Source organism: Cygnus atratus, chromosome 1 (genome assembly GCF_013377495.2).
Source record: "Cygnus atratus isolate AKBS03 ecotype Queensland, Australia chromosome 1, CAtr_DNAZoo_HiC_assembly, whole genome shotgun sequence".
Taxonomy (NCBI): domain Eukaryota; kingdom Metazoa; phylum Chordata; class Aves; order Anseriformes; family Anatidae; genus Cygnus; species Cygnus atratus.
In genome coordinates, this window is record NC_066362.1 from 1733171 (window position 1) to 1756128 (window position 22958).

The following is a 22958-nucleotide window of genomic DNA, read 5'->3' on the forward strand; positions in this document are numbered from 1 at the left end:
GCTGATGAGCTGCAGTTGCTGCACAGGGCTCCCGAGCCGAAAAAAGCGACGCGCTTGAGCTGTGTCCCTGCAGCGGGGGGAGCTGACATTGCATTTGTCTCCTGCGACCCCAGCAATTTGTCGGTGGTTTCGTCAGCCGGCTACGTGGCCGGTCTCTGCAAGCTCGGCTGCTGCCTCCGTGTGGGCACAGTTATTTTGGAAGCTTTAAAATAAAGATTTTCAGGAATGCAAGCTTACCCCAGCAACTACCCCGAGAGAGCAGAGATCTGGGGTAGACGGTGCAGAAATGGCAAGGGTGCTCCTGGGTGAAGTGGGAATCAATCAAGGGATTCAGGGTTTCTTTTCAGCTTTGCTCCGGTTTCTTTTTGAAACCTTTGCAAAAACCGCTTCATCTCTCTGTGCTGTCGTCTCGACTGTGTTACCCGTGTGTAAATTTTGCAGGGCAGCCAGTGACTCGACCGCCGTGCACGCCCCGGAGCCAGCGAAAGGGGTGAGCTCACGCCGTATACAAGCGACCAAAACCAGCAGCGGCGAGGCCAGGAGCGCGGCGCCCTGCGCCGCACGTGGGACGGGCTGTTTCCAGGAGGTAACCTGATCAATGACATAATCACCAAGGAACTCGCTCTGGTCCTGGTGGCTGGAAGAGCAGCTCCCTCGCTGCCAGGACCGCTGCATTTTAAGCACCGCGCCCCAGTTGCCCCAGTTCTTCCCAGTCCCGTCCCCTCCAGCAGACCCCAAACCTCTCTTTGCTGCACGAACCCAAGTACCCCGCCACCAGTGTCCCCAGCATCCCCTCTTCCCACACACCAGTCCTCCCGGTTCCCCCATCCCCACGTACCGGTACCCCACACCGGTTCCTCCAGTCCCCTTCCCACACACATATCAGTCTCCCTACATCCACGAGTACCCCACACCAGTACCCCTTCTCCCCCCACCCCATCACCCCTTCTTCCCACACCCCAGTTCCCCCAGTCCCCCTTTTACCCATGCACCGGTACCCCTCCCCATCCCAGTTCCCCCAGTCCCCTCCCCACACATCCCAGTCCCCCCCTCTCCCCCAACCCCAGTGTCCCCCCTCCACACACCCCAGTACACCCCAGTTTCCCCAGTCCCCTCCCCCCCAGCAGTCTCCCCAGTCCCCGTTTTCCCCCATCCCAGTCCCCCCCCACCCCAGTCCCCCCTATCCCCACCCCAGTTCCCCCAGTCCCCCCCAGTCTCCTTAGTCCCCCTTTTCCCCACAACCCAGTACCCCTCACCAGTTCCCCCAGTCCCCCTTCCCCCCCACCCCAGTCTCCCCTCTCCCCACACCAATTCCCCCAGTCCCCCTTTTCCCCCTACCCCAGTCCCCCCCCCAGTCCCCCTCTCCCCACCCCAGTTCCCCCAGTGCCCCCCAGTCCCCCCAGTCCCCCTTTTCCCCACACCCCAGTACCCTCCACCAGTTCCCCCAGTCTCCCTTTTCCCCCACCTCAGCCCCCCCCCACCCCAGTCCCCCCTCTCCCCACCCCAGTTCCCCCAGTCCCCCCAGTCCCCCTTTTCCCTACACCCCAGTCCCACCTCTCCCAACACCAGTTCCCCCAGTCCCCCCAGTCCCCCTTTTCCCCACACACCACTACCCTCCACCAGTTCCCCCAGTCCCCCTCCAGTTCCCCCAGTCCCCCTCCAGTCCCCCCAGTCCCTCTTTCCCTCCCCAGCCCCTCCCCACACCCCCATCCCCCTCTCCCCACCCCAATCCCCCCCAGTTCCCCCAGTCCCCCTTTCCCCCCGCCCCAGTTCCCCCAGTATGGCCACCCCCCCCGAGAACTACAACTCCCAGCAGCCCCCGGGGCGGGCCCGGCCATTTCGTTCCGTCCCGTCCCCTCCCGTTCCGTGCCGCCCCATCCCCTCCCGTTTCGTTCCGGGCCGGGCCGGGCCGGGCCATGGAGAGCCCCGTGGGCAGCGGCTCCCTGCGGGGCGACATCAGTGCGTGGGGCCGGGGGCTCTGCCCCGGGGGATTTGGGGCTGGTTTGGGGCTGGTTTGGGGGATTTGGGGCTGGTTTGGGGGATTTAGGGCTGGTTTGGGGGATTTGGGGCTGGTTTGGGGCTGGTTTGGGGGATTTGGGGCTGGTTTGGGGGATTTAGGGCTGGTTTGGGGGATTTGGGGCTGGTTTGGGGCTGGTTTGGGGGATTTGGGGCTGGTTTGGGGGATTTAGGGCTGGTTTGGGGGATTTGGGGCTGGTTTGGGGGATTTGGGGCTGGTTTGGGGGATTTGGGGCTGGTTTGGGGGATTTGGGGGTTTAGGGGGGGGTTGGAGGATTTGGGGCTGGTTTGGGGGATTTGGGGTCAAGGGGCTTCTTGAAGGAAAGGGCTGGGAGGATGCTTGTGGGGAGCCATCGCTGCTCCCCCACCAACACATGTACTGGAGGGATATAGGGTGATATATAGGGTGAGCCTTTAATTAATGCTGCTGGAGCTTTTTGTCATTTTCCCGGTCCCGTTCGTGACGGTGACACTGCCCAGTGGCAGTCCCAGGGCTCGGTCATCCTTGGGACTTCTGCAGAATCCAGGAGAAGCCCCACTGGAGGCAAAACGCCCTGCTCAGGAATATAGGCAAAGGGCACGAGGAGCTCACGAGTAAATAAAAAGGCACGCGCGTCCCGTGTGCCGTGAAAATGCCAGTGCCTGTGCTGGTAAAAGGGCCGTGTGTTATAGTGCTGCCCGTGGTTGTGTCGTATGATTCAGTATTTTGAAAGAAAAAGGCAAATCAACCCCAAACTGTAAGGCTTCTGCTCATCTCTGCCCTTCCTCTCCCGCTCCACAGCCGCGAGCTTGCCTTGGAGCTGGGTTTTTACATGCATTTGAAGGAAGAGGAGCTGTATTTCGAGGTCTGTTTTGCCAGGAGTGGCTGTCACTGACCTGTGTGCAAGCAGGCTGCTCCTAAAAACCCTGCTTTTTGCACAGTGTAGAGGCACACGTTGTTACAGAGAATGGATTTCTCCTGCTGAAGGTGATGCGAACCTCCACCTGACTGTTCTGTGCTTGTGGCTAACAAGTCAGCAAAGCGCATCTGGAAGGAGATGCTCTTAATTCATGCTGGGAAGCGAAGCCTGGACTTGTCCTTTGTGGGTGGAGGTACCTAGGGAGCGTGCCTAAGCTGCAAACTTTGCCTGTCAGAGCTTCTGGGAGGGACTGGTGCTTCTGGAAGGCAGTTTTTAGGTGAATTGGAGGTTTCTGGAGGTGCCTGTTTCCAGTGGTTTTAGATGGAGCCAGGGAGCACAGGGCTCCTAATGCTAAATAGCTGTGGGCTCGCTGGGACGAATCTGGACCTAATTAAATGCTGCTAGGGGTCTGTACGTGGATGAAAGTTTCGAGGAAGTGCTGCAGAGCATTTCAGAAGCTGTAGTGGAATGCCGCGTTGTGAACAGTCTGAGCGAGGACTGCTCGATGCAGAGCCCCCAGATGCAAAGCACCACATTTAAAATCCCATGCTAGGCTGGGGGCACGGCGAGAAATAAGCCTCTTGTTCGCAGCTCTGTCTTCAAGCTGCCGTCCCTTCCAGCAGAGCTGCCTTTCCCCGGCTCAGAAACCCATTTTCTCTGCACGTGCGTTTTTAAAAGTCGTTCGTTCTTCCTCTGCAGGCTTCTGGGCCGACCGAACGCCGGTTCACGAAGCAGCCAGGCGGGGAGAGATCCGGCAGCTGCAGCAGCTGATAGAGGGCGGCGCCTGCGTCAACGCGGTCACCTACGACTCCATCACCCCGCTGCACGAGGCGAGCCTGCGGGGGCAAACGCAGTGTGTCAAACTCCTGCTGGCCGCGGGAGCCCAGGTGTGTGTTCGGGTGTGCTCCAGCTGGAAACCAAGCCCCGGTGCTTGGGTTCGTGCTGTAGCGCCCTTGCTGCAGCTACAGCGCTCTTGCTGCACTCTCATCCTGCGTTGAGGTCAAGAGGACCCTGGAGTACTTGTGTGTGGTAGGAGGGTCTCGGACTAACCTAGAAAAAAAAGGGCTGAGGCCGCTTCGTCGTGATGTCTGAATTTATTTCTGGGGTCCGGATTCACTTCGTCTATATCCAGGCTCTTAATCTGTGAATTAAGAGACAGCTTTAGTCAGTCTGGGCTTTCTTGACAGTCAGCAGAGGGAGGGAAGCGTTTTCAGGAGGTGTTTGGGCTTGAGGAGGACTTAAAAAAAACTGCCTGGAAGTATTTCTCTGTCCCCCTCTCTCCACACTGACAATTGACAGAGCCTGGGGTGACTACAAATCTAATTTAGGTGACTCAGGTATCCAAAGCTGTCCGGCATGAACCGAGGCCAGAAGGGGAGCAGGGCGCATGTAGATTCTCGAGGGGATTTACATTTATTCCTAAGTTTCTTCTCTTACTTTAATTTTGTTGTGCAAGCAGAAATCTGCCGAAGAGTTTTCTGGATGCAGCTGGAGCCTGCTGCCTTCAGTGACTTGTGACACGTCACGTTCTAAAGGTGGCGGTCCGCAGAGCAAGCCTGGTTAAACGGAGCGCGTGTGCACCCTGTACTCCTCCTCGCTGCAAAATCAGCCGGTTCGGACGGGGCTGAACTTTGCGCTAGCACAGGCGGGGAGTGTTTGTACGTTGCGTTACGCTGGCTCAGCTGCAGAGCTTGTAACGTTCAGCAGGAGAAGCGTTAGGAGGGAAGTTACATCCTGAGCTGTAGCAGCTACTCGTGATAGTAGTGCGTGTCTGTGCCCCGGGAGTGTTTGCAACAGCACCAGGCAGGCTGCTGGCGGTATCAACCAGCTTTCCTGAGCTCAGAACAGTTCTTGGGTTAATAGAAATAAAAACGAGGGTGCTGCCACGCAGCAGCCTGTGGGTATTTTAACGTTTCTTCTGCCGTGAAGGTGGATGCCAGGAATATCGATGGCAGCACCCCGCTCTGCGACGCCTGTGCCTCGGGGAGCGTCGAGTGCGTCAAAGTGCTGCTGTCGCACGGTGCCAAGGTGAACCCTCCCCTCTACACGGCGTCCCCTCTCCACGAAGCCTGCATGAACGGTAAGCTGGCCTGATCCTTGTGCGGTTATTTGTCAAAAGAAAAGCACACACAAAAAAAAAAAACAGCTACCAGAAATCTTAAATTGGCTGCAAGCCTGTTGTTGCTCACCGGATCAGTAGGGCTTGAAAACGTCCACCTTACACGGGCACAGCTCCCTTGGAAGAAACAATGCAAAGCACAGGGTTGTTGGGGGAATAAAGGCATCCCTCGTGTTGGGGGGCTGTTATCCCACGTGACAGCCATGGCACCAGATCCTAGGCAGATAAAACACCGCCTTTCTGATGCTCTGTTAGAAAACCTGGAGCCAAACCAGCTGCTTTGCCCTTGCAAGCAGAGGAGAATCAGCCACAAGACTCTTTTAATCAGGCAGTGCTGTCACAGGCCCCTGCGGTTGTCGAGAGCTTCTGGTGCTGCCCAGGTGGCAGCAGCAGAGGCTGGAGGAGGCTGTGGAGGGAGGTAGTGCCAGGGACCGTTGGCCAGCACTGCTGCCCGCCCTGCTCCTTGTCCCTCTCACAGTCTTTTCCAGCTGGAAGGTCTGTCCATGGGACAGGAGAAGACTGCAGGGGCCAGAACAATGTCCCAGCTGGAGCGTGCCTGCCCCTCTCTGCTCCCCCTGTCTTCTCCTCAGCCTCTTCTGGACGTTTGGACCTGAGTTGTGGAGCAGGAGCAAGCATCAGGGATGGCCGTGAAAGCAGCAGAGGCAGGGGGAGCAGCAGAGAAGTGTTTCAGAGGGGTATTGCACACGCAGCTGCTGCTCCAAGCCCTCAGACTCTTTCCCCGTAGCAGTGTTGGCAATGTGAGCCGTCCTGAGCTGGCCACCCGGAGCGGGAGAAGTCGGGGGTGATCTCAGCAGCTGTGGGACAGGGATGTCCCCGAGGTCTGCCCAGAGGAAGGCGTCTTCCTGAATTGCTCTGCTGTGCATTTAATTCCGCCCCAAACTGCCACTTGCACGGGCGCAGCAGTGGGAAAGCCTGGAAGTGAGACCAGCAGCGTCCTCGTTAGATGATCGTGACCAAATCTCAATTATTTCGTGCCTGACTTTCCTCCATGTAAGGCGTAATACCTCCCCTCCCTTCCCACAGCAGGAAGACAGCATTTATGGCAAATGTGTAGGAACTTAAATACGGAGCTGGCAGCTCCTGCTTAGTTTTTGCTTGCTAAGCCTTTTTCCTAAGACTCTTACGATGGTGAGTGTCTGTTTTCTCTTAAGTCACGTCATTAGCGTTGGAAAAAATAAGGCTGGAGTGGTCCTGAAGGTGAGCTAACCCACCCGGGGCACATCCAGCCGTACGGCCAGCCCTGCGAACCACAGGCTATTCAGTGCCAGCCCTTGGATTCAGGTTTGTTTGACCTGATTCCCCGCAGAGGCTGCGAGCTCTAGCTTGCTGCCATGCGGTTGTGACTTCTTTGTGCTCTGTTCTCAGCCTCCGTCCTGCGGTAAAACACGTTGGCTCGCAAGCATTTGTGTATTTCGCATCCGCCACCCCAAATATTGAGCAGGCTGCTCCTGGCTCAGGCCGATCTCAGCGTGCCGGGCGCTCCCATTTGAGCTGGATTCTTTCTTTTGACTCGGGTCCTCCCTTCCCAAAGGTAGCTCAGAGTGCGTGCAGCTCCTCATAGACGTCGGTGCCAACTTGGAGGCCCACGACTGCCATTTCGGGACGCCCCTACACGTGGCCTGCGCCAGGGAGCATCTGGACTGCGTGAAGTTGCTGCTCAAGGCAGGTATGGCAGCCGCGGGGTTTGCTTTGGGGCAGGCAGCATACGGAGGTCCCTACGTGCAGCATTTCCCTCCCGGTGCTCCGCAGTGACCTTCTTGTGCAAGAACTTACTCATTCGCAGCATGACATAGGCAAAACCTTCCACCTTTGTCATCTTTAACTGAGCAAAGCCTAACGCTTGAGCATTTTTAGCGGATGCCCGTCAATATCCAGCTCGTGATGACTCCAGCGATATTTTCACTCTCCTATTTTAATAAAAATCAGAAATCTTCACCCCCCTGGATCAGCGTTCCAGCAATACCAGCTGGTGTGTGTGCGCTCAGCTGCGCTGACGTGTTCGTGCGGCTTTGCATAGATGTTAGATGTTAGCGTTTGATGTTGTACAAAAAAAGCAGAGGTGAAGTCACCTCATGCCTCTGGGAGATCTGCTTAGCGTTACGCCTAGAGGAGTTTGCTGGAATTTCGAGTCAGTGCCGTGTGCTCCAGCTTTCACCTCCCACTTTTCTTGCTGCTAATTTGCAGGGAGCTTGGAGCTGAGCTTCTTGTTTTCTTGCCCGTGCTTACCAGTAAGTGATTTGGCCCGGGGACGATTTGTTTTGTTGAATGTTACTTGTCTAGAAATTAGGCAGCTAAGCCAGCTTGTTTTCTATCCCTCCAGTTCCCTGTCTTGGGCACCCATCTTCAGATTAGACTAATTGATTCCCAAAACACGCCTAACATTTAACTCCATTACCTCTGAGGTGTGGCTAGCTCAGATGTAAATACAAGAGTCAGCTCTATGAACTCGATGAGGTTCAGCTCACCTGTACCGAACAAATCAGCTGATAGGGAAAATGTCACGAGTTTTGGAGGTATTGGAAAGACCTTTTGTTGTCAGCTTAGAAAAGCCCAATTTGCTTAGCAAAAATATCTAAGCAAAGCCTCAGTAATGTCTGCTGGTGAGCTTCCACAGCTCGTGAGCTCGTATTTCTGTTCAGACAGTTAACAGGGAGGTTCCTGTTTGCCTCGAGTGTGGGCGATCCATTGAGATGACCGAATTGGCTCTGCTGGTTTCAGGCAGCACAGGTTCAGGACTTCACGCTCAGCAGCTTATTTACCTAGTAGCGTTGACCAAAATCCTCTCTCCCCAAGGAAAACATAAAGCCAGAGAAGAAAACTCAGCGCAGAGAACTTGTTCAGCAGTTTGGTTTCCTGTTTGTGCTGTTTTGTTTGGATCTCGTTCTAGCCGCTCACACGTGTGTTAATAGCGTGTTTTTTTTTGTCCACTTCAACCACTCCTTGCATTTGGGTCAAGTGAGGCTTTCGTAAACAGGTTTGTTTTTCTTTCTGGTCTCAGGGGCAAACGTGAATGCTGCTAAACTCCACGAGACGGCCCTTCACCATGCAGCGAAAGTGAAAAACGTGGATCTGGTGGAAATGCTGATTGAATTTGGAGGAAACATCTACGCAAGGGACAACCGAGGGAAGAAGCCATCGGATTATACCTGGAGCAGCAGTCCCACAGCAAAGTGCTTCGAGTACTACGAAAGTGAGTGAGATACGATCCCCTGCCCTGGGAATTCAGTGACTGCCAGCTCCGTTGCACCATATCAAGATTCTCAGTCCACTTTGATGTGTAGACACCTGATCATCTTCCTAGGAAGGTGTAGAGTTCTGCGTGGTAAACGTAAGCCAGCTGGCCGTGGGCTAGCTCTGCTTAGTCGTGGCTGAATGACAGAGGTAAGATGGTCCAGATCTTGCCCTCGCTGAATTCAGGTCCCTCTCGTGTGTCAGCGCGAGCATTTACATTTTGGGGCCTTGAGTCAGATCAAGGAAATGACTCAATTTCAAACATCAATGAAAATTTGTTCTATACGAGGCAGGGAACGTGTTAAACTTCAGCCGCATCGGCTGGCTGGTTTGGGGGGAGACATTTGGCTGAGGTTTGAGGATGACTTCAGGTCTTCGAGGACCTCAGAGGAGAAATTCACAACCCCTTCTGTACGTTTGCACACTGCTGCTCAAACCCACAGCACTGCATGATCCTAAAAATCTTTTCTGGCTTTACAGTCCTTTGCGCAGCGAGCACCTTACAGCCCCTTCTCTCTCCGACTTCTGTTCTCTGCGTAGGAGTCTCTCTGAATTATTCATCGCTTTCAAACTGCAGCAAAGCGTGCTGTTCTGGCTGCTGGGTGAAGAGGCTGAGCCTTACAATGCCATAAATACTTGTTATACCTCGCCAGGGCTTCCTGCCGCCTCAGCTCAGCTGGCAGAGCTGCACGCGTGGCTGCTTTTTAATGCAGACCGTCGTAACAATACTGTGCTAACTATAATAGGATTTTTTATTTTTTTTTTTTTCAACTTTTGTGGTTAAATTCAGGACTAGACCCAGGACAGATGCAGATCTTGGAGGCTGGTGATTGTCGAGGCTGTGGGGGCAGGGATAGGAGCTTGTTAGGTCCGACAACATCCAGAGCGAAGTGCCTGATCCTGACTCTGTGCGTGTGTGCGTCGACGTCGGGGCTCGAGGCTGCGGGTTGTATATACCTGTATACACCACCGCTGAAGCTTAATCCACCATCACTAAGGGAGTCTCGTGGATCAGAGCAGATAATTCGGGTGCCCGGGGCCTGGCTGCTGCGGGAGGTGCTTGGAAGCAGCGACGGGCTTGAGATGAGGGAGGGAGCAGTGCCAGGCGTCGCTCTCCCGGGAGGTCTGCGCGCTGCAGGGAGACCGGCCGTCTGCTGAGCTGCAGCAATAACCCTGCATCCTCTTTTTTTTTTTTCTCGTTTTAGAAACGCCCCTGAGCTTGTCGCAGCTCTGCAGAGTTACGGTGAGGAAGGCCGCCGGGCAGCGGGCGCTGGAGAAGATTGCCAAGCTAAACATCCCTCAGCGGTTAATCCAGTACCTGTCCTACAACTGACAGGGCTGAAGGTGACCGGGAAGGACAATGGCTTTAGCTCGCACAGCATGAAGTATCCGTCTCTTTCTCTTCTACCTCCCCACAAGAAATGAATTTTAATTTAAGCAAAAACCGATGTAAATAGTATTGATGAGGCAGCACTTCACGCCCCTCCCTCTTCTCTGTGAGCGGTTATTCGGGCGGAGGCAGACTCGAGGCAAGGTGCAGCACCGACCTGCAGTCCCAGCCTCTCCCAGGGGGATCCGTGAGACTGTCGCCGCGTTCCAGGCCGCAGCGCTCACTCTTGGCACGGGATTAGCCTCGCCTAATTTTAGCCGTCTCTATCCTTAACGCATCTCCGGGTGATCTAGCCAGGCTCCCTTTGCAGCCAGCAGAGAGAAATAGATACTGGCCGAGCATGATTCATGTGTCCTCTTTTAGATGGCTGCGTTAGGACGCTACGCGGCGCCTTTGGAGCGCCTGTCTCCGCTGCCTGCAAAGGGATTTAGAGGTGATACCACTCGGACACGGATGTCTGTGCTTCTGAAAGGGGAGCTCAGGGAGCCTCAGAGTTAATAACTCAAGCGAGAACCACCTCCTGCCACGGGGCAGGGCTCGTGTGGGCTGTGTGCTGCAGCTGGAGGCGAATTAAATCCCCGGCTAATCAATCCGAAGGCGCTGCAAGCAGTAACCGACCTTCCCTGAACTTCAGCGGGCTTTGGCTCGGCACCGGCAGGAGGGCGAACTGAGGGCTGACTTCGCCCGTGCTTCTTCCTTGCTGAGGGCTGTGTTGCCTGAGCTGCAGCACCCCGTCTGTGTGGCGAGGGCACGTCCCTCGTGGAGTGGTGCAGCAGAGCCCCGTGGCGCCTACCCGCGTGTGAGAGGCAACGGCAGGGCTGGGTTCGGAGATTTCTTTTCCCTGCTGAGTTTGTCTCTCGCTTCTGGCGCCTCTCCAGAGGCTGACAGCAGGAGCCAGCCCTGGGGCGGGTGCTGTGAGCTGTGCTCACGTCCTCTGGCTCCAGCAGATGCCGGTGCAGCTCTGTGCTTGGGAGATTTAAACCTCCAGGGTGACAATTCCGTGGGCAAAGCCAGGATTGTCCTCGGCCTTCCAGATGAGACGTTGTGTCACCACAAGGCAGCAACCTCCGGGAGATGTGGTAGGACAGGGATGAAGCTCCCTGATGCCCCCGTGGCAAGTCTTAGCACTGCGATGACAGCAAATTCCCCCCCCCCCCCCCGAATGACAGCACGTGTTCAGAAATCCTCTGGCTAAGGTGTCCAGCTAACTCAGGGCCCTCACCCTCCTTCACACTAAGAAGTAATGCTTGTGGATAAAAGGCAGCTTGCCTCCTGCCCGCTGCTTCTGAGCCCTCGTGCACCCTTGACAGGGCTCAGCCTCACAACGAAGGGGAAAATATTGTAAGCACAGGGTTAAAGAGCTGCCGTGGAGCCGAATGCACTTTAATGTTGACCACTAAATTGCTTCGTTTTTTAATTTTTGGTTAGGCTCATTCCCCCCTCACCCCTTTGTTTTTTGTGTTTTGTTTTGTTTTTTTTTTTCAGTGTGACATCGTGTAGAACTGGCACAGGAAAGCTTTTGAGGTTCTGCTTTTTATAGGACTGTCTGTCTGTTGTTCTATCTGGGTTTTTTTGCGTCTGAAATACCAGAAATGTGAAATTGCCGAGAAGCTCAGGGAAGCTCTGGAGATGTTTATTGTGGGATTCACCCCCGTGTTTGTTAGGATAAAGGTTTTGTATTGTATCTTTCACCAAAAGCTTCCTCTGCCCAAAACCCTTGTCCGTACAGCTCAATGAGTATTAGGAGAGCACCCACCTTACAGTAATCCGGGATGAAAACCCGTCCCCTTGGTTCAAACTCAAATCCCTTGTTAGGCTGCTTTTTCAACCTTGCCTAAGCTGTTGAAGTAGTGAAATGGCCAAGTCCACGTTTCCAATGTAAACCAAACCCAAAGGCTCTTCCAGCAACCGAGAATAAAGCGACCAGTTCCGTTCTCTGTTATCTTTCTTTCCTCCGAGTTGCCTCGCTGATAGGTTCCTCAAGTTGTGTTGGTTTTGATTCGTCTTTAACCCTAGGAGTATATTTCCCAGAGCTGCTCAGGCAGCTGCGATGAAGCTTTTAACGTGCAGGCCCCCCCCCCCACACACACTTTGGCAGCAGCCTTGTGGCTTGGGAGGGGCAGTTGCAGCTGCCCCCAGGAGATTCCTCCTGCGGTTATTTTTGCGCTGCTTGGGTTTCGTTTCTCTTGCACGGGTAAGAAAGAAGGGCCCGGGGAGGGGATTTATCCGCTGCGAGTCCTGCTCAGCTTTCCTCCGCGATTTATCCTCTGGCCAGGGTAAGTGATAAAGGACTTGGAAGATCCCAAAGCCCCGATTCACTCTGGGTTTATAGGGACAGGCCAGGGCCGGATTCCTTCGGTGTTTCAGTGGCAGCCAAAGTCCCTGCGGGTTTGCAGAGGGGTTGGGGGTTGTTGGGGACGAAGGAGACCGTCAGAGTCCCGGCTTCTGTGAGACTCCTCCGTTGGCTGCTGGGGCTGCGGCCTTCGCTTTTGTTTTTATGTCAGGTTCTGGCCCATTATTTGATTTCCTTTACTCTTTAATCCAAATGTCAAACGAAGGTGTGAATCCGGCGTAAACACACCCAAAGACCCCAGGCCAGCCCTGCTTCCGCCCATCCATCCCTTCCTGGGCTCCCAGCACCAAAGGAGAGCCCCGGCCCCAGACCGCAGCTACGTTCAGCATTTCAGGCCTCCTCCCCTCTCCCGGGGGCTTCTGCTTCCTGCCCTCCGGCCTCGTTACGGGTCCAGCCGTCCGAAATAACCCCGTTCCCATCACATTCGGGAAGTCCGGGTGCAAACAGGGCCTGGCTGCCTCTGGCACAGCCCTGCCACTGCTTGCTGCTGGCCCCGCTCGCCAACGCTGGCTCGCCGGCGGCGGAGCTCGCTCGCAGCGGCTTCCCTCAAACCACGTGAAGTTGGGCCAGGAAAAACAAGGTGTGACCGAAGCCGGGGCCTCGGGAGGAAGAAAGCCTCGCCGCCCCGCGGAATTAACTCCTCGTACCGCTGCTTTGCCTGGAAAAGTCAGGAGGGAGCCACCCTTCTCCCCCCCCCCCCGAATAAAGGGTTTGTGCCCGTGGCTGCAGAGGGGCACGGAGAAAACGTTGCTGAACCCCGGCGTAAAGAAGCGGGGTGGGGGTGGGGGGGAAGGAGAGAGTGCAAACAGGGTTTCGTGCTTTTTTTTTTTTTTTTTTTTAATGTCTCCAGGGGACTTGGCACGTCCAGCAAAACCTGAGAGCAGCGAACAAAGACCTCGGTGTCCTTCAGACGCGGCAGCCGGAGCCGAGCGAGGCAGGCGTTGCAGCACGTCGGGAGCAAGCGTGAGCACGAAGCGCCTCTCCCGCCGCCCTGTTTAAAACCAAACGAAGCGCTGGAGCTGTCGGGCGCGTACCTGAGCTTGCTCACACCCTGTTCATTCATCGCCTCCCTCCCTGCTGCAAGGGCACGAGGGATCTTGCAGGCGCTTGCAAGGAGATGGCGCCTGTCCCGTACGCCTGGACCCCGTCGGGTCTCTGCTGACTTGTGTTTGCCGGGCTCTGCCCCCAGCACTTTAAGCTAGCAGCGAGGCACCGAAGCATAAAAGGAGAAAAATCTGAGTTTTGGGGATCTCCAGAAACCTAAACTACACCCGCGGGGCTTGCCTGGCCTGGAGTTAAGGGCAGGCTCTGCCCTCCATGCTGCTGCAGCACCTCAGCCTGACTGCAGCGGGACAAGATCCTCACATCTCCTGCAAATAATAATTAAAAAGGAAATTTTTCACCCAATAACACAGCCACAGCTTGTGCTTTGGTGATCTGTGGTCCCGGGTGCCCTGCAAACGTGACACCCCGATGCTGCTCTGCGTTTAGGGACTGAGACACACGGGCTTGGAAAGCTCTGACCTCAGTCCAGGAGGAGTCCAGCACGCCACGAAGATGGGATTTGTGTTTTTATCAGATTGCACTGGGAACCATTAAAAAATCAGACAACCATTACGTTTGGAAGCTCCTGGCTTTCTGCAGGCTTGTGTGGTTATTGGGCTTCTTGCTTTGCTGGTTTTATTTTTATTTTTTGCAGTAGGATGCAGTGATTTGGGTGATGGTGGCTGAGAGCTGGAGGAAATAAAAAGCCCCCAAAATTCAAATTCCTCCCGAATATCGGGAGTGTTTCAATCCCCGATCCTTGCTGAAGAGCTGGGATGGAGGAAACCTCTTCCCCAGCAGTGCTGCTCCCCTGTCAGGCTCACCAAGGATCCATCGGGATCACCGAGGGTCCATCGGGATCACCAAGGATCCATCAGGATCACCGAGGATCCATCGGGATCACCGACCTGCCTGCGTCTGAGCCTTTTTGCCGACCGACAAATCCTGCAAGAGCTGCACCGATGTGCCCCAAAATACACGTGGGTGGCAGAGCTCTCGCCAGCTCTTCCAGCTCTGAACTCTGCCCCCATGGGCCCCACTTCACCTGTCTTTCTTTTTTTTTTTTTTTTTAAATTTTTCCTTTAATTGCGTTTTTCCTAATCCTGCACGAAAATTAACAGCAATGACAACCCGCCCCCGCAAATCTGCCGGGCTCTCTTCTAGCTCCGGGCTCCAATCCGCCGCCTTTCAAAAGCTTTTTGGAGCTCCTCAGATCCCTCAGTAACCAAATCCCCGCTGATCTCAGCTCGGGGCGTGGGGGTGTGGTGTGGTTTGGGGGAAAAAAACTGGGAATCGAGCGAAAACCCAGAGAGCAGGGGAGGGAAATGGCCCCGAATCCCCTCCTGGCTGGGCTGTGGTCCCGGGGGGCTCCCAGCATTCGGGGAGGCGTGTGCACGGGGCGATTTATTTCCCATTAAATACCCCAGCGGTGCTGGGATGAAGCCTGGACCGGCTCCAGTTGTGGCCTCATCCTGCTCCCCGTTAGCCCCAGTGGCGCTGCTCATCGTCAGCATCATTTTGGGCTGAGAAAATCCAAATCCTGGCCCCTTCCCAAGGTGCCAACACAGATGGCATCCCTGAAAGTGACAAATTGATGGAGGTGTCCCCAACGGTCTGCTCCCACTTTCTCCTCTCCTTGTCCCACTCGGCCCCTCTCCAGCTCCCACTTTTTCTCTCCTGACCCAACTGGTCCCATTTTTTCCCTTCCTGTGCTCCAATTTGTCCCCATCTCCTGGTCCCACGTCCCCACTCCTGGTCCCATTTATCCCCGTCTCCCTCTGCTCCTGCTTTGCTCATGCGATGCGAAAAGGTCGCAGTCGCCCCCCCCCCCCCCCCCGTGAGCCCCCACCAGCCCCCGGGAGGAAAACGCTATTAATGGCACGTGGGATTATTTCCCATAAATGGGGTGAAAACGACCCCTCCAGCTCCCAAACCTTTTTACCCCAAAGGAAATCCCCCATCGGGTGCAACACGGGGCTCAGCTCCTGCTGCGGCCCAATACGGCCGTGCCTGTTTGTATGGCCGGGCTGGAGACAAGGATTTGTGGGTTTGTTCCCCCCAGGGATTTGCGGGTTTGTTCCCCCCTCCCGCATCCCACATCAGCTCTTTTTTATTCTATTTATTTTATTTTATTTTATTTATTTTATTTTATTTTATTTTATTTTATTTTATTTTATTTTATTTTTTTTAATTTAATTTAATTTAATTTAATTTAATTTAATTTAATTTTAATTTTATTTTTTGCCACTCTTGGTTATTTACTCCCCTCTCTGGAGGGGAACCCAGCTCAGCTCTTCTCCACGGGCATCCCACTCCCTGCCAACCTGGAGCTGCAAAAAAAAATACATTTTCCCCATTTTTTTCACAGCCTCTCCTTTTTGCAGGCTCCCTTTTTTGCAGCCTCCTATTTTTTTTTCAGCCTTCCTTTTTTTTCTTTGCAGCCTTCCCTTTTCGCAGCCTTTTTTTTCAGCCTTTTTTTTTTTTTTAGCTTTTTTTTATAGCCTCTTATTTTTTCAGACTTTTTTTAGCCTCTTTTTTTTTTCCAGCCTTTTTTTAGCCTCTCTTTTTTTGCAGCCTTCCTTTTTTTTTTTTTTTGCAGCCTCCCCTTTTTGCAGCCTCTTTTTTTGTAGCTTTTTTTTACAGCTTCTTTTTTTTAGCCTCTTTCTTTTTTTCAGCCTCTTTTTCTGCAGCCTCCCTTTTTTTGCAGCCTTCATTTTCTTTGCAGCCTCCCCTTTTTGCAGCCTCCCTTTATTTATGCAGCCTTCCCTTTTTGCAGCCTCTTTTTTTTCAGCCTCTTTTTCTGCAGCCTCCTTTTTTTTTTGCAGCCTCTTTTTTTTTTTGCAGCCTTTTTTTTTTCCAGCCATATATATTTTTTTATCCTCTCCTTTTTGCAGCCTCTTTTTTTTTTTTGTTTTTCAGTCTTCCCTTTTTGCAGCCTCTTTTTTTTGGCCTCTTTTTTTAGCCTCTTTTTTTTCAGCCTCTTTTTCTGCAACCTCCTTTTTTTTTTTCTTTTTGCAGCCTTCCCTTTTTGCAGCCTCTTTTTTTTTAACCTCTTATTTTTACCTTTTTTTTTTTTACAGCTTCTTTTTCTTTTTCAGCCTCTTTTTTTTTTTTTTTTCAGCCTCATTTTTTTTCAGCCTCCCTTTTTGCAGGAGGAGTAGAAGCCGGTGCAGATGCCAAGGGCCCTTCCCTTCCTGCAGGCGGTGGCGTTTCCCCCCCCCGGACATCACCTTAACTAAGGGCAGAGCTCTTGCTGGGGAGGAGGCCGGGACTCTGTGGAAGAGGGGAAAAATGGGGAAAAATGGGGAAAAAAATCCCTGCCCTTCTTTAACGGCCTTTGGGAGTGCAGAGAGAAGCCTTTCAGCCCCTTCAGGGGTCTGCAGAAGTTGTTTGCCCAACATTTAATTGCTGTTTTTAAAGCCCGGCTGCTGAAACATCAAAATGCTTCTGCTAAAATCAGCGGGAACGGGGAGGATTTGGGTCTGACCCGGCACTGCAGGTGAAGCTTCTCCCATCTCCCCTCCCCATGGCAGGTGGTGCTGGGGGGCTCGTGAGCTGCGTGTCCCCCAGAACCATCATTTTGGAGAATAAAAATCCCCCAAAACGTATAAACCTCCAGGTCTTCCCCCGACAGGTGAGCCCCGTTTGCCACCCCACGTAACCCCCTCAGGTCCCATCTCAGAAGGTCCCCCGGGACCCACCCCAGGTGGCCCCCATGTCCCACCCCAGGTGCCCCCCACCAAGGTCCCACCCTGGAGGATTTCCCAGGTCCTCCCCTCCCCCAGGTCCCACCCCACTGTCCCCATCCCTGGGGACCACCCCGACGAGGTTTTTGGGGTGGGATGGGCAGGTTTCTGCCCCTTGGCGCCCCACGGCCGCCCCCTTCCACCCCCTCTGGGGCATCTCCAGCGGCGGCTCAATTAACGTAATCATTAACGAAGGCCGGATCTGAGCCTCCCGGTGAGTCACGGGGCGGGGGTGGGCAGGGTGCAAGGTCGGGGCCGGATCCTGCCCACTTGCACCAGCTCCGTCCCTAAGATTTGGGCCTCAACAGCCGGATTTGGGGAGCAAAATGCCCTCCCTTGGCGATGCCAAAGCAAACGGCGCCAGCAAGCCGGCGGCGCCGGCAGAGATAAGCGTGGTCCTGCCCGTCTGTCCATCCATCCGTCTGTCTTTCCATCCCGAGCGGTGCCAGGGCAAACCTTGCCAAGCCGCTGGGAGCCCAAATGGGGGGAAAAAGGGCAAAATTGGGAACTTTCCCCACGATGAAAGACGCCAACGAGGATGCTGGCGTTCCTGGCTGGGCTCCAGCCTCTCGTTTAAGGCCGTCATTAAGAAAAACAGCTCGGGAGGAGCGGCGTGAAAAAAACGCGCCGGTAATTAAACAGCCCCGGAACAGAAGGAGAAAAGGTCAGCCCTAAAAATACTGCGCGGCGCTTCGCCTCCGGAGCAGCGCGTTAATAAATAATCACATTTTTTGGAAGGTCTAAATTTAGTGGCTTGTGTATGATAGCCTGGTGTGACCCCGTTGCTTGTCTCAATTGTGCAGGATTAGGGCTTTTTTTTGGGGGCCAGAAATGCCCGTTTTGTGTCTGCTGCAGGGCTGTGCGCGAGCAAGAGGGCAGCGCGTGGTGAAGGCGCCAGGTGCTGGCACGGCGTGCTTGTTCGTTAGTGACTGAGCATTAATGAGGCCCATTATAATTAATTCTCTTTCCAAACCCACCATATAGAGAAAGGAAACCGCCCTGGCCAGCAGTGGGAGGGCTGCTGCGATTGGGTTTCGCCCTCTTTGTAGGGAAACTGAGTCACGGGGAGCGCTGTGGGGTGGGTGAAGGCTGGGAAAGGCGGATCCTGTCCTGCCTTTGTTTGGGACGGGGCTTTTGGGCTAAATCCACCTACCACCAGTCCTCTGGGGATAGAAGTGGGGTGAACCAGAGCGTGGCTGCAGCCAGCAGCCCCCAGAAGTGAGGGGATTTGGGGCGGGGTGGCCACAACCCAGGGGCAGGGCGCTGAGCCGCCACGTGGGGCATTTCCCCAGCTCGTGGGGGTGAAAGGATGGGGGAAAGGGGATGGGGGTGATGTGGGTCCCATCCCCAGCCCTGTCACCCCATCCACGTGCACCGATGGTGGTCTTTTTTTATTTTTTTGGGGGGTGGGGATTAGCAGTGGCCCCAAAGAGAAGCCAAAAGAAGCTCTGGCAGCCACCCGGACATGGGGGGATATTTTATTGGGCTCGGTGTGGTACTGGGGGACACGCGGTGGCCACTGTCCCCTCTACAGACGCAGGGGGTGTATCTTGGGTGGGGGGGGAGCAGGAGGGACACCCCCATGTCCATCAGCATCCCGGGGGAGAAGCAGCATCCCCGAGCCCTGTCCTGCTGGGGTGGGATGCCCGCATCCGACGCAGACGCTGGCTGGCGATGCTCCGGCTGGGGTAAAGGATGATTTTCCAGCCCAGGACGGTGGAGAGAAGGCAGTGAGGGGATGGAGGGGCTGGGGGCCACTACGGCCTCGGTTCCCTATGAAGAAACAAAGGAAAAAATAAAATAAAATAAAATAAAATAAAATAAAATAAAATAAAATAAAATAAAAAGGCACCGTGAACGTTGATGTTCCCAACCACCAGCACACGTTGAGACGAGGGGAATGAGAAATTTGGGGTCCCATTGCCAAGGAGATGGTGGCCCCCCTGGTCCGAGGATTTCCCTGCACATGGGGTTGGGCACAAAATGGCATCCCGGCAAGTTACCTGCAGGCCGGGGATGAAGGTCACTTCTCCGTCATCATCCTCACGAACTCCTCGTAGTTGACCTGCCCATCGTTGTTGCAGTCAGCCTCCTTGATCATCTCGTCCACCTCCTCGTCCGTCAGCTTCTCGCCCAGGTTGGTCATGACGTGCCGCAGCTCCGCCGCGCTGATGTAGCCGTTGCCGTCCTTGTCGAAGACGCGGAAGGCCTCGCGGATCTCCTCCTCGCTGTCCGAGTCCCTCATCTTCCTCGCCATCAGCGAGAGGAACTCGGGGAAGTCGATGGTGCCGCTGCCGTCGGCGTCCACCTCGCCCACCATGTCCTGCAGCTCCGCCTCGGTGGGGTTCTGCCCCAGTGAGCGCATGACGGTGCCCAGCTCCTTGGTGGTGATGCAGCCGTCGCCGTCCCGGTCGAAAAGGGAAAAAGCCTCCTTGAACTCGGCGATCTGCTCCTCCGACAGCCGCTCGGCCATGGCGTCCCGCGCTCCCCGCTCGCACGCGGCTCTGCCCCGGCACGCAGCGCTGGCGGGGAGGCACGGATGGGGCCTCCTCCCTCCGTCCTCCCTCTCCCGGAGGAGGAGGAGGAGGAGGAAAAGGAGGAGCTGAGGCCCGCAGGGAGCTCCTTGCTCGTACAGGCCCAGGCAGAGCCCGGTTGCCGATGCTGACAGGGACCTGAGTCAGCCGTGACGCCTCGTCCGGGCTCCCCATGAACACCCGCGTGGCCCCCGGGGAGCTGAGGTGGCCGCGCAGCAGGTGAGTCGCGGCATGAGGCTCATGCCCTGGTTAGTCAGGGGTTAGCCCCGGGCTGAGTGAGGGTTCACCACCTCGTAACATCCTGCTTTCGGTTTTTGCTCATCTCTCACGGCAGGGTGTGCAGTGGGGTTCAGAAACACATGGTGATGAGGTCAGTTTTGCTGTCCATCCATCTGTGTTCATCCATCTGTCTATCCATCCAGCCAACTGTCCATGCATTCACTCAGCCACCCAACCATCCATCCATGTGTCCTTCCTTTTACCCACCTACATTCCTTCCATCCATTCATCCATCCATCTGTTGTCAACCATCCATCCATCCATCCATCCATTGTCAACTAACCATCCATCCATCCGTACTCACCCAACCATCCATGTATTCGTTCATCCATCCACGTATCCATCCATCCATCCATCCATCCATCCATCGTCAACCATCCATCCATCCATCCATCCATCATCAACCAACCATCCATCCATTTGCCCATTCACTCATGCATCCATCCAGTCACCCAACCATGTATCTGTTCATCCATCCATGCATTCATACTACCATCCATCGAGCTGCCCCTCCATCCACCCATCCACCCACACATCCATCCATCCATCCATCCATCCATCCATCCATCCATCCATCCCCTCTTTCCTATGTGCCCATAACAGCCAAGTGAACGTCACCAGCCAGGCCAAGGAGCAAGCAGACCAGATGACCAGGCTGAGCAGCAGCAGAAGATATTTTGCCTTTCTGGGTTCCAGGAAAACAGCACTAATTTTCCCCAGATTCCCCCAGCGAGTAATGAAACCTGTGGGATTTGGAGGGAATGCCACAAAACAGAAGCAACCCATGGGACAACTTGGGATCGCGTGGGAATTGGGGCCTCCAGGTGGGACAAAGTTTGGGAGGGGATGACCATCTTGAGGAAAACCTCATCTGGAAAAAACTCCTGGCACGAAAAGCGTCGCAGAGGCAGGGAGGAATTGGCTGAGCCGTGCTGGGAACCTGTCTGGCGAGAGGCGCGGCGAGCGTGTTTCGGGGAGGGGAGGCCCTGGCGGCTCCTCTTGTGCAACGAGCTGCTCCCTGGTTTTCTGCCTGCCCGCGCTGCTGTTCTGCTCCAAAATGAATCAAAATTGTGAAAGAGCCCCGGGCGGGACAGGAAAGTGCGGGGCTGGGGAGCGGGGGCTGGCTTGGGGGGGTGGCTTGGGAGAGGCAGGCACCGTCAGGTGTTTTTCGGGGTGTTTTCCAGGCCTGGGAGGATTTAGGAGGTTGTTCAAGCTGGGGGGCTTGTCTGAGCTCCAACACGAGGGTGGGCTGGGGGGGCACCAGGGTGATCTTGCTAACGGGAGGCTTCATCCTGGGAGTGCCTTGGTGCTGAGCAAAGCTGGAAGCTGCTGGGGGGTTGCTTCTCTGTCACCTCCCTGTCCCTGGCACCCATCAATTGCCATCACCAGCATCCAACTCCTCCCACCACCAGTGCCCACCGCTAGCACCCATCTCCTCCTAGCACCCATCTCCTTCCACGACCAGCCCCATCATGTTCCACCACCAGCACCCATCACCTCCCAACACCAGCACCCACCTCCTTCCATCCCCAGCACCCATCACCTCCCACCACCAGTACCCATCGCGTCCTACCACCAGCACCCATCACGTTACACCACCAGCACCCATCTCCTTCCACCACCAGCACCCACCTGCTCCCACCACCAGCACCCACCACCTCCCAGCACCCATCACCTCCCACCACCAGCACCCAGCACCCCCCCATCTCTCCCACCCACCCCCACCCTTCCCTTCCCCATCTCCAGCACCCGCTGCCTCCCCTTGCCCATCCCATGCTGCCTTCCTCTCTGGGAGGAGGTCGGGCCAGCCCTTGATTTCGACCATGCTTAATTGCGACCTCATTAGCACAGAAGGCTAATTAACCTCCTAAACCCGCCTGCTGGCCCATAAAATCCTGATGGAGTGGGGAGAGGACGCTGCTGGGCGTTCTGCAGGCGGCCTCCCCTCCCGGCATCGCCCCGCTCAACCCCAGCCTCTGCCTTAGGGTGATCTGACCCACGAAACGTCTAAAAAAATCCCAAAATGACTGGTTAGAAGCACCCAGACGAATTATCCCAACCCTGCGTGGCTTGCACCGCAAGCGCAGATGTGCGCAGATGTGTCTGGGTTTGCTTTCGCAGACGAGGCGGGGAGGGGGGGGGAGGCTGAGGAATTCATGGAAAAAAGAGAAATTTGGAGGCGGGGAATGAAATGGCTCCGGCACGGAAACCTCCGTGGGGCCCCGGGGCCCCGCATGAACCCAGGCGTTCGTGGAGGTGGGGGGGGAACGGCCACAAAGCCTGGCAAAAATCGCATCGGGGTTTAGGGAACAAATTGGTTTTTTTTGGAAAGGGCTCCGGGGGACGGCAGCTGCCGGGTGTAAAAGCCAGGCGGCGGCGGCGGTTTGTGGTTGAGGTATTGTTTTAGTGAGGTTTCCAAAAAATGGGGGCAAACAACGGGGTCTGCGGGGCTGCGTGCCCAAAGTCTGTTTTTTTTTTTTTAACCCAAAGGGACCGTGGTGCCGCCTGCCAGACGTCCCCGTGGTGCAGGCCAGGATTGGGGTGCTGGGGAGGTGCTCGGGGCAGGGGTGTGCTGCGTGGTGCTGGCCCTGCTCAGCACCAAGCTGGGTGGGGAACCCCACAAGGTAAATATGGGGCCGGGGAGCTGCTTGCCAAGGGTGGAGGTGCCGGGAGCCCGCAGGGCACAGCCGCGCTCCCTGCTCCTGCCCGTCTGTGATGGGGATGTCGCTGCGGCAGGGGTGGGCAAGGATTTTGGGGTGGGGGGGGGGTTGGGGGCATGGTGCTTGCTCAGGTCCCTTGTCTGGGTGTGAGGAGAGGAGAGGAGAAAAGGAGAAGGAGTAGAAGGAGAAGGAGAAGGAGAAGGAGAAGGAGAAGGAGAAGGAGAAGGAGAAGGAGGGGGAAAGGGAGAGGGAGAGGGAGAAGGAGAATAGAGGAAAGGGAGAGGAAGGGGGGAGAAGGAGAAGGAGAGAGGAGGAGAGGGAGAAGAAAAGAGGAGAGGGAGAGGAGGAAAAGGAGAAAGAGGGAGAAGAAGGAGAGGGAGAAGAGAGAAGGGAAGCAGAGGAGGAGAAGATAGGAAAAGGAGGAGAGGGAGAAGGAGAGAGAGAGGAGAGAAGAAGGAGAGAAGGAGAAGGAGGAGAGGGAGGGGGAGAAGATGGGAAAAGGAGAGGGAGAAGAAGGAGAGGAAGAAGAGAGGAGAGGGAGAGGGAGAGGGAGAAGGAGGCCAGGACCCGCCGGCAGCCAGGCACGCCCGGCGTGTTTAGTCTAGCAGAGCGAGGGCGGAGGCGGCGGCTGGCTGCGGTCGGCACATTCGTCCTCGGGAGCGCGCG

The 22958-nt window shown here is 55.5% G+C and overlaps 2 protein-coding genes across 4 annotated transcripts; one reads left to right on the top strand and one right to left on the bottom strand.

The window, feature by feature from the left end:
• The first annotated feature begins 1866 nt into the window (after positions 1 to 1866).
• On the top strand, positions 1867 to 13644 carry ASB13 (ankyrin repeat and SOCS box containing 13). 3 transcript variants are annotated; one of them, XM_035566599.2, is made up of 8 exons: positions 2847 to 2861; positions 2984 to 3108; positions 3615 to 3802; positions 4845 to 4995; positions 6587 to 6721; positions 8054 to 8245; positions 9492 to 11952; positions 12880 to 13644. In XM_035566599.2, exons 2-7 carry the CDS (start codon positions 3054 to 3056, stop codon positions 9617 to 9619), a joined length of 849 nt encoding a protein of 282 aa, XP_035422492.1. In that variant the 5' UTR covers positions 2847 to 2861; positions 2984 to 3053; the 3' UTR covers positions 9620 to 11952; positions 12880 to 13644. The 3 variants fall into 3 exon arrangements, with proteins under 3 accessions (XP_035422493.1, XP_035422492.1, XP_035422490.1); XM_035566600.2 differs by lacking the exons at positions 2847 to 2861; positions 2984 to 3108 and adding an exon at positions 1867 to 1959; XM_035566597.2 differs by lacking the exon at positions 2847 to 2861 and having other exon boundaries at positions 2940 to 3108.
• Positions 13645 to 18281: 4637 nt separating this feature from the next.
• Positions 18282 to 19474, bottom strand: LOC118258059 (calmodulin, striated muscle). The gene is made up of 2 exons (XM_035566580.2): positions 18823 to 19474; positions 18282 to 18592 (listed from the first exon to the last, which is right to left on the bottom strand). Exon 1 carries the CDS (start codon positions 19290 to 19292, stop codon positions 18843 to 18845), a length of 450 nt encoding a protein of 149 aa, XP_035422473.1. The 5' UTR covers positions 19293 to 19474; the 3' UTR covers positions 18282 to 18592; positions 18823 to 18842.
• Between the last annotated feature and the right edge of the window lie 3484 nt (positions 19475 to 22958).